Below are 12,677 nucleotides of genomic sequence, written 5' to 3'. Positions count from 1 at the left end.
AACATGTGCCGAAGACTTTTGCACAGGACTGTATGTGTATAAAATATATGATCATTTATCTTTATATAAATATATATAGTTGATGTTTGAGGAATCTGAGCTGTTTGACACTGGACTGGTTTCAAAGCATTTTTGTGGCTACTGCCTCACAGAGGCGGATCCACTCTGTCATCGTAATGTACGAATGAGTGTAACAATAGCGCACCACGCATACGCATTACAGTCACCAGAGCGGCGAATCGTGATCTCGTGATACAAACAGTTGATCTTGCGTTATCAAAGGTACACAAGATTATCAAAGGTACATGTTATCATGACGTAAGAATGAGTGTAGAAATAGCGAAACTTCGTAACCAATCAGCACTTATCCTGATCAAGTTCTTCTACGTGATCAACTTCGGAACCAATCAGAACCAGAAACGAAATAAGAGAAACCTTGTTATAACTCTGAAGTATCGGAAAATAATCGGCAGATAAAAAGATAAACGAAATTCACCTCGTGGTTCCCCAAGGCTACTGATTCGATATCGAGTAAATGGTGTTAATTTTAAGAAAATGTACCTTTTGATTATCACAGCTTTTGTTTGGTCCTTCTGAAAGGTCATATGAAAGGGTTTGTAAGGTTTTTTTTTTTTTTTGCACATTTAAAGTCCATGTCATGGCCAAACTCTTTAGTTTTCACATTCGTCCAAGAATATATCAGAAATTTTTATATATTAAAAAAAATTATTCACTGAAAAACATAAGTACTCATCTCATTCGTCTCATCTCTAGCCGCTTTATCCTGTTCTACAGGGTCGCAGGCAAGCTGGAGCCTATCCCAGCTGACTACGGGCGAAAGGTGGGGTACACCCTGGACAAGTCGCCAGGTCATCACAGGGCTGACACATAGACACAGACAACCATTCACACTCACATTCACACCTACGGTCAATTTAGAGTCACCAGTTAACCTAACCTGCATGTCTTTGGACTGTGGGGGAAACCGGAGCACCCGGAGGAAACCCACGCGGACACGGGGAGAACATGCAAACTCCACACAGAAAGGCCCTCGCCGGCCCCGGGGCTCGAACCCAGGACCTTCTTGCTGTGAGGCGACAGCGCTAACCACTACACCACCGTGCCGCCCACATAAGTACTCATTATTTATAAATTTCTGATATATTCTTGGATAAATGTGAAAACTAAGAGTAAAAGTTAAGTGTAATTGGTCAAACGTTTGCTATTCGTTTAAATTTTTTGATTTTATTTTTATCACTGCGCTTGTGAAACAAAATGTGCTCATTAGTACTGAATAATGCTTCGAAGACAATTCATGAGCCAAGTGCTTTCTTTCTTACTAATTTGAAAATAGATCTAGTTCACAGCGCTGTATTTTGAACAAAACACAGTAAACAAAATTGGTCACCAAAACACTCCAAGCCCTGATGCTGCTCACAGCTCGGTGATGCTTGCAAGAGATGAGGCGAGTATCATTGATAACATGTATATATGCGATATTTACTGTATGGACGTGGGATCAGAAAACTATTTTATTTATAAGCGGTAGCCACATGGACCCATAGGGTACCGATGTTTTTTAATAACAGTTGAAGTGAAATCTACCGTATACTTGCTCTCAAGTCTTCTTAAAAAACGCATCAGCATAAGCTTATTGACTCTTGTGCTGCTTTGAGTTCTTCGTTTATTTCATCCTGTACATTAAAGAAACAACCTGCTTAACCTTTCCTCTTGGCATTTCACTAATTTAATTAAAGTGGCTGTTTCTAAACTGGTTCAGTCCCAGACTAGTGAGGTGATTGATATTTAACCTTTACAACTCTGCCGCTTCCGTCGACTCCAAATCTCAATATTTGGGAAATACAAAATCAACAGCTAAGCACTATCCTCCTAATCCCATGGGTTCTGCTCATAGCATCATTGTTTTGAGAGAATGTGTAATGTCTCATCTCTACAGGTGTTGGAAAGCAGTGAATTTTTATTTGCAAGTACACACTGCACTTCTAACACCAGACAGTGCAGTACAATTCTTCTGAAACTGAGCAGCTCAGTGGGCCGAGTCGGGAGCATTTGGTCCAGTCCTGGCTGAAGGAGGAACCGGCTTGTCTGTTTTGTTTGTACGTTTGTGCCAGCTGTAAGGTGCCGCTACCAGGCAATTATGCCATAAGGGTATTTTTCCTTCAGCCATTATGAAGTTTGATGCTTGTGTTTTTTTAACGTTATTCCTATACAGAAATGCACTTTTATTAAAAAAAACATATAACTCTTACTTGGAGCAATCATACTTAGTCCATTCATCTATTTGACACCAGTTTGCTCATGCAGGATGCTGATTTTTGCATGCTCGGTCAACCTCAATTTCTCTGTTGCCCCAACTCCATAGATCCGCAAGCAGCAGAAGGAACATGCTGAGCTTATTGAGGAGTACCGCGTCAAGCAGCAGCACAGTATGCAGTCCTCTATGATGAATCCAATGCAGGCTATGCCAGGAATGCCAGGCCAACCTCCTGGCATGATGCCTGGTGGACTCCATATGGGCCAGCCCATGATGGGTCCAATGCAATCACATCCTGGTCAGCCTAACCCCACCCGCATGCCTAACATGCCTGGCTGGCACCCTGGTGGCCCTGGACCAATTGGAGGATCCAGAATACCATCTCACATGCCTCCTCAGATGCCACCAGCCAACCCAGGCCAGCCACCTCAGGCCCAGCAGCCACCTGCTATGGTGCCACCTGGCCAGCCTGGCAGCGTACCTGTCGGTCATGGGGTTGGCGGTACCACCCCGCATGTAAAGTTTGACGACAATAACCCATTCAGTGAGGGCTTTCAGGAGCGAGAGCGCCGCGAGCGATTGCGGGAGCAACAGGAGAGACAGCGGGTGCAGCTGATGCAAGAGGTAGAAAGACAGAGGGCTCTTCAGCGGCTGGAGATGGAGCAACAGGGTGCAGGCATGGCTCCAGATGCCAACCGAGACAACCTGGCCCACATGCCCTTCTACAATACCGACCTACCCCAAGACTTCATGCAGCCTGCCAGACCTCAGCAGCCACAGCAGATGGGATCAATGTTCACCCAGCAGGGCAGTACACCTCTAGACTTTGGGGGCCCTGGTCCAGCCTTCATGCAGGGTGGAGAGCGACGACCCATAGTTGGGACTGCTGCTTTTCCAGGCCAAGACATGGGGCCAAATTTCCGGCCAAAGAATCCAATGATGCATGGGCTCAATTTCATGCCAGGTCAACCTCGGCCACCGACGATGCCCCAAGGAGGGGGCGAAGGCCCTCTGTTTGGCATGGAGTCAGCTACACCACTGCCTCCTAATTACCCTGGCTCAGGCCAGTCTCTCATACAATTATACTCCAACATCATCCCAGAGGAGAAAGGCAAGAAAAAGAGGAATCGGAAAAAGAAGAAAGATGATGATGCGGATTCAGTGAAAACACCTTCCACACCTCATTCAGACCTCACTGCTCCTCTGACCCCATGTGTTTCAGACACATCTTCCACCCCTACACGTAGTGCTGCCCTAATGGGAGACCAGGACTCTTCTGAACTCTCCAATTCCTTATGCTCCATGTCTGGCCTGCCTCCATCAGAACTGGAGAGGCAGCTGTCTGGTAGTGGGACTCTGCTCAGACGCCAGTCTAGTGTGGGATCAGAGACTGAACGAGGAGCCTTGGAGGAACCACAAGGGATCAAGCAGGAGAAGGTGGACACAAGCGAGTGCCAGGGGGCTGAAGGAGCTTTGGGATCAGGGGCAGCAGGCATAGTAAAGGTTGAGGAGACCCCAAGCATCGCTGGGCAAAGTCCAGCACACAGTACCAAGGGCGAGTCTGGGAATGAACTTCTCAAACACCTGCTGAATAACAAGAGCACACCACCACCTTCAACCACACCCCATACACACCCGACATCTAACGATGGCCTGAGATCAGAGGAAGAAGGAGTGGCTGAAAATAAGGGCTCTGTCAAAACGAGTTCTACTGAGGGTTTGGTAAGAACAAGTTTATAAACGATTAGAATCTTAATTTGTTTTGTAAAATGCATCATAAAATCTAATCTTTCTGAATAGATATACTTCCAATCAAACAGATCGATCATATTCGGAAGCGCAAACAATTTCATGCATGGTTGACGATCACTGTGTGTCTGGCTTTACAGGATGGCATGAATAGCCAGTTGGCTGGTAACGTGGGTTCTCTAGAGCCTTCTCTACCAGACCAAGGCAAGAAAAAACAGCGCAATAAGAGAACACCAAAGATGGGGGCTGAGAAACCTCAGTCTCGCTGGAAGAAAAGAAAGAAAGAGCAGGAGGATCGTCAGGTCTTGTATCCAACCACTGATACGCTGATGACGCAACTCAAACAGGTAAAGAGCTGTGTGGAATTGGATCGCACTGGATGACGTGAGAAACAGTAATCATATAACGCACTGGACGAACTATACATTTCTGTAATTTAACAGCAATGTTTTTCTTAAAGGCAGTTTTTCCTGAAGCTAAATAAGTCTTAAATTAGACAATGTTGTCCCCCCCCCCGTAAATGTGCCTCTTTAATTAGTCATCTCAAGGAGTAATTACTTTCATTAAGTCTTAATAGCAGTGCTGGCATGGATAGGTGTGAGCAGAATGCGTTAGATCGAGTTCTTGAAAGGACTAAACAGGGTTTTAAATGAAACATTCAGTGCGCTTGCATTAACAATGATGAAGAGGACAAGAGGGCTTTTACTCCCTGCTGGTTATGGATGCACATGTTTTATATATATATGATAATTAATGTGCAGGGTTTTTTTTTTTCTCCTTTAATTCTACACTTATGCTTTTCAGGCCAGGCTTGGAAATTTTTAAAAATATGATGGTTTTACTTAAATTCCAGTTGATTTTTTTTTTTTGCTGAAGTTTCCTGTGTTGGAGCATTTGGAGTTTCTATATAGTTTTATTTAAAGCGTTGAAGAAACAAAATGAGGCCATTATTAAAAAATGTTCTGTTTCCGGTCCACCGGCCGGGTGAGTGCCGTTTGTGTGGTTGAATTTTTTTTTTTTTTTAACGCCGGTTTTTCGACATTTTTTTCGGGTTCGTAAATCTAAAATCGAACTTGGCATTTCCGCATTCCCAGGGCTTTCCACTAAGGCTCATACTAGCCAGCCATGACAAATAAGTAGCCAGCCGGGGGGAGTAAACACAAAAACTCCTGTGCATGCAGTTCCCAGGATTAATGTATTTTCCACAGACCATTTATTTATTCACTTTACTCAAATACAAAGTAAAATGGCAGTAAATCTTCTTTCTTTTCTTGCGTATTGCATCATGAGGGTTCCTGGCTTGTAAATCTCTTATTTTCGGTGCATGACACATTCACGCAGCTGAGCACGCTATGAATTAACAACGACAACGGTCTGCAGTGGGGCTACACAATTACACACTCAGCCAACATTTCTCCATTTGTGTATGAAAATACACTCCAACCACTCAGTTTGGCTTCATTTACAACCAGCGGTGTCTTTTGATGCCAGCACGTAATTGAACGAGAGAAGACTGGTTTACCGGAGACAAAATAAGCGTCATCTCTGCTTCTGTTCCCTCCGACACACTACTGCCTCCGCCGAGTGCGCACACACACCGCATGTCGGGGCCGCGGATGAGTTACTCTCCCTTCATCAACGAAGTCTGCGGGGAATTTGTGGTTATTATCGGTACAAACAGCGCGAATCACAACTTAAATGAGTGCGGTTCAGTTTGACATTATTGTCAGTCCGTTAGATAAACATTTAATTTTATTAAAATCGAAAATTAATATTCAGAGCCTGTGGGCTACAAAAATAATAGTCATTAAAGTAGCCGGCTGGACTTAATTGTGTGGCCGGCAGCCGGCGCTTGTGGAAAGCCCTGCATTCCGCGCAGAATATAGAATTGAATCAGCTCTGCGCATGCGCCGTGCGGCACAAAAAAACGCCAGCCACCATGAAGGAAGGAGATCCGGAGTTTTCAAACATTTGCTTAAGTGTGAAATCGCAAAATGGTATTCTAGCGAACAACAAAATAGTAAAGATTCAGAAAAACAAATCATTCAGTGATCATTTTAATAGTGTAATTTCATCCGAACTCGGCCTAACGCTCGATTTAGAACTACAAAAAGTCCGTGTGTCGGACATTTTAAGTACCTTTGTAAAAGTTTTGCAAATGTTGCAGTCAGCATTTAAAATGCTAACTTAAAGTTTTTGTACAAGTTTCAGTTGATTAAACCGTCATTTTATTAAATGTGTCTGCTTTTGTAATAAAAAAAATACTGAAAGAAAAAGCAAACACAGCATTGCGATTTCTTATCCATCCGTATATATATATATATATATATATATATATATATATATATATATATATGAGTGATTCCACGCTTATGGGTACTGAAATGGGGACATGAACTTATTTTTAAAAATTCACCTAAAACCATTTTTTACCATCAGGTCACAAAACATGTAATCTTTAATGAATGATATGTTAAAAGATAACTTTAATTTTCTGAGATGTAATAAAAACACATTTATATGCCAAAGTCAGAACGTAACAGAAGTGTCGTGGACATATAGATTCTCAATTTTAACAATGTAGAATTACTTTTTGAAACATAGGAAGGTGATGTTTTAGCAAATATAATTAATAAACATGTGTAGTAGAATAAACATACACATTCTTTCAATAAGATTAACATGGTATATAGCTAGATTGTAATTAATTTGTAACAGACGCGAGATGGACAATCGTAACAGAAGTAATGGAACAGACATCATTTTGGAACTCATAGGCTTGACTTTGGCATATAAATATGTTTTTATTACATCTCAGAAAATTAAAGTTATCTTTTAACATATCATTCATTAAAGATTACATGTTTTGTGACCTGATGGTAAAAAATGGTTTTAGGTGAATTTTTAAAAATAAGTTCATGTCCCCATTTCAGTACCCATAAGCGTGGAATCACTCATATATAAAAAAAAAAAATCCCTCCCTCCTGACTGAAAATTTTTTTGCTCACCCGGTGGACAGGAAACGGATTTTTTTTAAGGATGGCCTGATGTTTGAGCTTGAGAAAGAGCGTGTTTTTAATCTCATCTCCCCCCGCCCCCCCAAAAAGCCCTTTTCCTACCACAGTTATTATTGTTTGCGCATGTAAAAGCAATTACTCATGATAAATGAATGAAAGCAGTAGCAGTGCACCCTCATGTTAAGGAACACGGCCTGCTTTTCTCCTGTGGGCTTCGTATTTGAGTGCCTGCTCCCGGTTAGGTTCATTACGTTAATGACATTTAGCAGACGCTCTTATCCAGAGCGACCTGGGTAGCAGTAGGGGGTTAGGCGCCTTGCTCAAGGGCACTTCAGCTATTCCTGCTGGTCCAGAGAATCAAACTGGTAACCTTTTGGTCCCAAAGCTGTTTCTCGAACCATTAGGCCATGGTGTTCTCCACCCAGTAAAGACTTGTTTTTAAGCCCTAACGATGCACACCTCAGGATTCCTGCAGGTCATGGAATTTCTGGAATATCATGGAATTTTTAAAAAGTCTATTCCAGACGTGCAAAGTCGGGCGATTTAATCATATTTTGGGCCAAGTCATGGAATGTCAAGGGAATTTTGTTTGTCGCATGTTTAAATTTTAGTTGGCATTTTGGCAAAATGACTATTTTCCATGCGGTATTTCACTAGGTTTAAGCAGTCAAAGCTAATTTTTGTGCTGAGAACAATAAAGCTTTGCAAATTGATTTTAAATAGCGTGGCTGAATTTTTTTGTCTGCTCAGCGTAAAGGTGACCTGTTTATATCCCTTGCTGGCTGAAGAGGGATTATGTCGTGGCAAAGTCTGTCCATCTGTCCCAGAAAGGTTTCTCACCTTCTGAAATCAACTCCTCTCACAATTTTTGGAGGAATTTCATGAAACTTGGGAAAAGGCTTTGTTTTAGGACAGTAATACGCATATTGCAATTTCGTTTGCAATATATCGTAGCAGGGGATATTGTGCTGTCAGAGCACTCTTGTTCTGTTTGTTATAAGGCCCCGGTCCCACAACACCGAAAACGCTAACTATACCGATAACTCCGACTCTGACTGTCCCTCTGCCTGAGTTTAGTTCCAGTCTGGAGCAGAAACACCACAAGTATAATCCCGACTATAATATCGCTTGGTCCTGACACTCAGGGAAATAAACACATGCAACTTAGGAATAGTCATGGAAGTTTTTTCCAAGTAGTAGCACATTATTCCGGGTCGTACTGTACAGCTTGGACTCCAAAACAACCCATGTACACACTCCAGCGGTTGATATAATACGGATAGGTCACGGATTACAGAAATATAATAAAGGATACAAAATACGGAGTGGTTACTGATTTTAATACGCGTGCTAATAATTTACGGATCGGTCACGGACGTTTCAGTATATTACAGATTGGTTATCGATTTCATACGGATGATGCATCAGGGATAAAAAAAATAATAATAATTAAGCAGTCTAAAACAATTAAATGTTTGGACTTCCGAAGTTCTTACCTGCATTTATATGTTTACTTTATTAATTTACTATTGATATTACACAGAAAATATCACATATCCGTGAATAAAGGATGCGCGCTTTGGGTTATATTTTTTTATTTTCTATGAATCCATATTCCGTAATTTCACGATGCAACAAGGATGTATAAAGATGCCCGGGGAAGAATAGCACGTGCTCAGGCAATGTGACATGTAAACAATGACCTGATTGGTCAGCAGATGTTTTATCGGATCAGGTCCAGGCCTGGAAAAATGGCTCCAGAAGCAATCTCAGCGATACGGATAAACCCAGGCCTGGGCTATAGGGATCGTTATCAGTCTGGTGTGAGCACCGACCACATAAACTGCAGGGGACTGATTTAGTTATAGTTATTGGTATGGTAGGACCAGACCTGAAGTCGTGAAAATTGATATTTGACTTGGAGTGAGAACCCTGACACCTCTAATTTGAATCCTAAGTGATGTCCTTTTCTTGTTTTATTTTGATTTTATTAGGTTCTTAGAGTAATTCCTGACATCTTTCCCTCTTCTCTGCCCATTACCCATTACAGCAGCTCTCTCTGTTGCCCCTCATGGAGCCTCTGATTGGCGTGAACTTTGCCCACTTCCCTCCATACGGCAGCAGGCAGCTGACCGGAGAGAACAGACTGTCTGGCTCTTTTGGCAGCGCATCGCTGGACGGGGTGACGGACTACTACTCCCAGCTCATCTATAAGGTCTGCTGTTACTGTCACGTGTGGGCAGGTGGGAAGATGCTGAATGCTTAGTCTTATCTTTTGTATTTTGTTTACAACACAGCAGAACAACCTGAGCAATCCTCCAACACCCCCCGCCTCTCTGCCTCCGACCCCGCCTCCTGTAGCGAGGCAGAAGATGGTGAACGGCTTCGCCACAGCAGAGGAGCTCGCCAGGAAGGCTTCTGTTATCACTGGGAATGAGGGTAAAGAACGTGGGACAAATCTTCTCGTTTAATCGGCAAAATATCGTATTCCTTTTAGAAATGTTGTACGCTGGAAGAGCGGTCGTTTGGGAAATTCTGTCATTTGTCCTGATGGCTGAGGTTCTGGCCATGCTTTGGTTTTTGCGTAATGTTTTTGACGTACAGGACCAAATTTAGGAAAGCATAAATACCGTATTTTCTGGACTATAGAGCGCACCTGTATATAAGCCGCATCCGCTCTATTTAAAAAAAAAAATTAAAAAAAAGATATACAAGCCGCACCGGGCTATAAGCCGCAGATATCTATGTTGAAAAATGAGATATTTACTGCATGTACAGAACGATTTTGTACTGTAAATGTACATGTATGTACCTGAACAGATTCTTTCCGAACAGTGCCTTTTAACACGGCAGCAACTTTGCTGATTAAAACGGAACAGAACCAAGAGAAAATAACCGGTATTTATTTACCTTCATTTCTCCTGTGTTTGAAACCACAAGTCACTTTAATCATCTTCGCTGGATTTGAAAATAATTACCAGTTAGTAATTTGTCATGCGTGTTCTATCTGCTAAAGATCTGCTAATTCTTCTTTGCATTGATTTTTCGTCTATCTTATTTTTGATTCTACTTCCGGTTAGAGCGCCCCTAGCGGTGGAAGAAAAATCCACAGAATAGCCGCACCTTTGTATAAGCCGCATGGTTCAAAACCTAGGAAAAAAGTAGCGGCTTATAGTCCAGAAAATACGGTAGCTATCGCTCTGTCTGTCTGTCTGTCTGTAAACATTTTAGTTTCTGAAGCATAACTCAAAAACTATTAGGAATTTTTTCACGAAACCTCACGGTTATGTTAAGTGACTAGAGGAGTTGTGCCTTTTGACATTTTGGGATTTCTGTGAAATTTTTTTTCTCTTTTTTTTTTTTTCTTCTCCATATTTCCATGGCAACCAATTCAACTTGGGAAAATTTGGCGTGGGATTTCATGTAGGGGCCGGGGATAGATACGTCATCTCCTAATGACTCTTGTTTTTATCACCCGCTGGCCGAAAGGCCTGAACGGGGATTATGTCGTGGCGATGTCCTTCTGTCTGTCTCGGGAAGGGTACTCACCTTCTGAAATCACCTCCTCTCATAATTTTTGTAGGAATTTCACAAAACTTGGCAGGATTCTTTGTTGTATGTCGCTAATAGGCATATTGTAATTTCATTCAATTCGGTCGCATTTTACCAGAGTTATGGCCGAGTTGCCAGCGGGAGATATTGTGCTCTCAGAGCATTCTTTTTTTTTTTTTCCGAAGCTTTCTGTTGCGTAAAGAGCCAGTTAAACGAGCAGGCATCGAAAACCTCACTAGCTAAGTGTGAACTTATTGAATAGTTAGTGCGATTGTTTGCATACTCGAGAAAATTTGTGGTTGTCATAGAAGTACAGCAATTCTGAGATTTTGAGCGACACGATTGACGTTTACACTACCGTTCAAAAGTTTGGGGTCACTTTGAAATGTCGTTATTTTTGAAAGAAAAGCACTGTTCTTTTCAATGAAGATCACTTTAAACTAATCAGAAATCCACTCTATACATTGCTAATGTGGTAAATGACTATTCTAGCTGCAAATGTCTGGTTTTTGGTGCAATATCTCCATAGGTGTATAGAGGCCCATTTCCAGCAACTCTCACTCCAGTGTTCTAATGGTACAATGTGTTTGCTCATTGCCTCAGAAGGCTAATGGATGATTAGAAAACCCTTGTACAATCATGTTAGCACAGCTGAAAACAGTTTAGCTCTTTAGAGAAGCTATAAAACTGACCTTCCTTTGAGCAGATTGAGTTTCTGGAGCATCACATTTGTGGGGTCGATTAAATGCTCAAAATGGCCAGAAAAATGTCTCGACTATATTTTCTACTCATTTTACAACTTATGGTGGGAAATAAAAGTGTGACTTTTCATGGAAAACACAAAATTGTCTGGGTGACCCCAAACTTTTGAACGGTAGTGTAAATAATCCTGGACTTGTTTGTTCTCAGTGTCCAAAAGCCTGGGGCCGAAGCAGTTGCCGACTCTGCTCAAAAAAGAGGACGACCTCCTGTCTCAGACCATTTCTCAGGGACCCAAGACTGTTGACGTGCCTGCGTCTTTACCGACACCCCCACACACCAATCAGGAGGAGCTCCGGTAAGACTCGGGTGCCTGGCTTTATCATGGTCATCTCTGTATCAAGGCAGTTTGAAGTTTAAATACAGTATTGAGCTATATGTCTGTTTTTTATTTATTTATTTAAAGTGGCCAGGACCATTGTGACAGGGACACCCCAGACAGCTTCGTCCCCTCCTCGTCCCCGGAGAGTGTCGCTGGCATGGAGATTAGCAGATACCCGGATCTGTCTCTAGTGAAGGAGGAGCCTCCGTCACCTGCACCATCTCCTACCATCCCAATGTTGCCCAGTGCGAGCGGGAAAGGTCTGTCTACCGTATCATCATAGCACGTACAGGAGCGTATTCAAAACGCCCACGTTCCCCGCGCATTACACACCCGACGCTAAGTTCTGTTCACAGCAGCGAGTGATGAAGCATTAGGCAGCCATGCGTTTCCCGTGTACACATGCAACATCGTATTATCTCACTTTTATGCACATCTAAACACTGGCTTGAATAATTCCTCTGACTAATTCGTGTGGTCTGATGCAGGGACGCAGGAACTCATCTGAAGTGCAGGGTGCTGTAGGCTATGTCATCGGATGATGCACCAAATATAGCCTAAAGGCTATATTCTCAGTATTATTTCTTACAGTAGGCTACTAAAAGCCAGGCCAGAGCTATAATCTTACATTTACTGAGACACTCACATGTATTCAGTAATAAGTGCATTTATTTTTTTAGACAAAAGATGAAAAATACAAAGTGCGTTCTCAGCCAGAGCGCGCCGCGTAGCTGTCCGTGGTATCAAACATCCAAACTATGATAGGTCGTACTCGTAGGCGTACATTTTTAGGTGACAAAAACAAGATAACCATAACCTTAATAAGATTAACCATACTAAAAGAAGAGAGGGCCTATTAAATTATTTACGGCCGCATTTTGACATCGTTCATAGTCCACACTCGCGTTCGTGTTCTCCCGCTCTCACACACGCAGCGGAGGCAGCCGCGCTGATTCTCCTCTTGCGTCCATTCAATGAACTACAGTAAAGTAATAATGAAAAA

General features: G+C 42.3%; 1 protein-coding gene across 10 annotated transcripts in view; it reads left to right on the top strand.

Annotated features, from left to right (window-relative positions):
* kmt2ca (lysine (K)-specific methyltransferase 2Ca) overlaps positions 1-12,677 on the top strand; it is a 308,052-nt gene that overhangs the window by 256,497 nt on the left and 38,878 nt on the right. For 9 of the 10 annotated variants that reach the window (XM_060922565.1, XM_060922568.1, XM_060922566.1 and 6 more), the window contains 6 exons: positions 2,384-3,997; positions 4,165-4,371; positions 9,092-9,256; positions 9,339-9,480; positions 11,503-11,650; positions 11,759-11,934. In XM_060922565.1, the coding sequence (XP_060778548.1) occupies positions 2,384-3,997; positions 4,165-4,371; positions 9,092-9,256; positions 9,339-9,480; positions 11,503-11,650; positions 11,759-11,934 (2,452 nt within the window). The remainder of the gene's footprint in view (positions 1-2,383; positions 3,998-4,164; positions 4,372-9,091; positions 9,257-9,338; positions 9,481-11,502; positions 11,651-11,758; positions 11,935-12,677) is intronic. The other variant, XM_060922562.1, reaches the window with a different exon arrangement.

This window comes from Neoarius graeffei, chromosome 5 (assembly GCF_027579695.1).
Source record: "Neoarius graeffei isolate fNeoGra1 chromosome 5, fNeoGra1.pri, whole genome shotgun sequence".
Lineage (NCBI taxonomy): Eukaryota > Metazoa > Chordata > Actinopteri > Siluriformes > Ariidae > Neoarius > Neoarius graeffei.
This window is presented reverse-complemented; position numbering and strand designations above follow the sequence as displayed.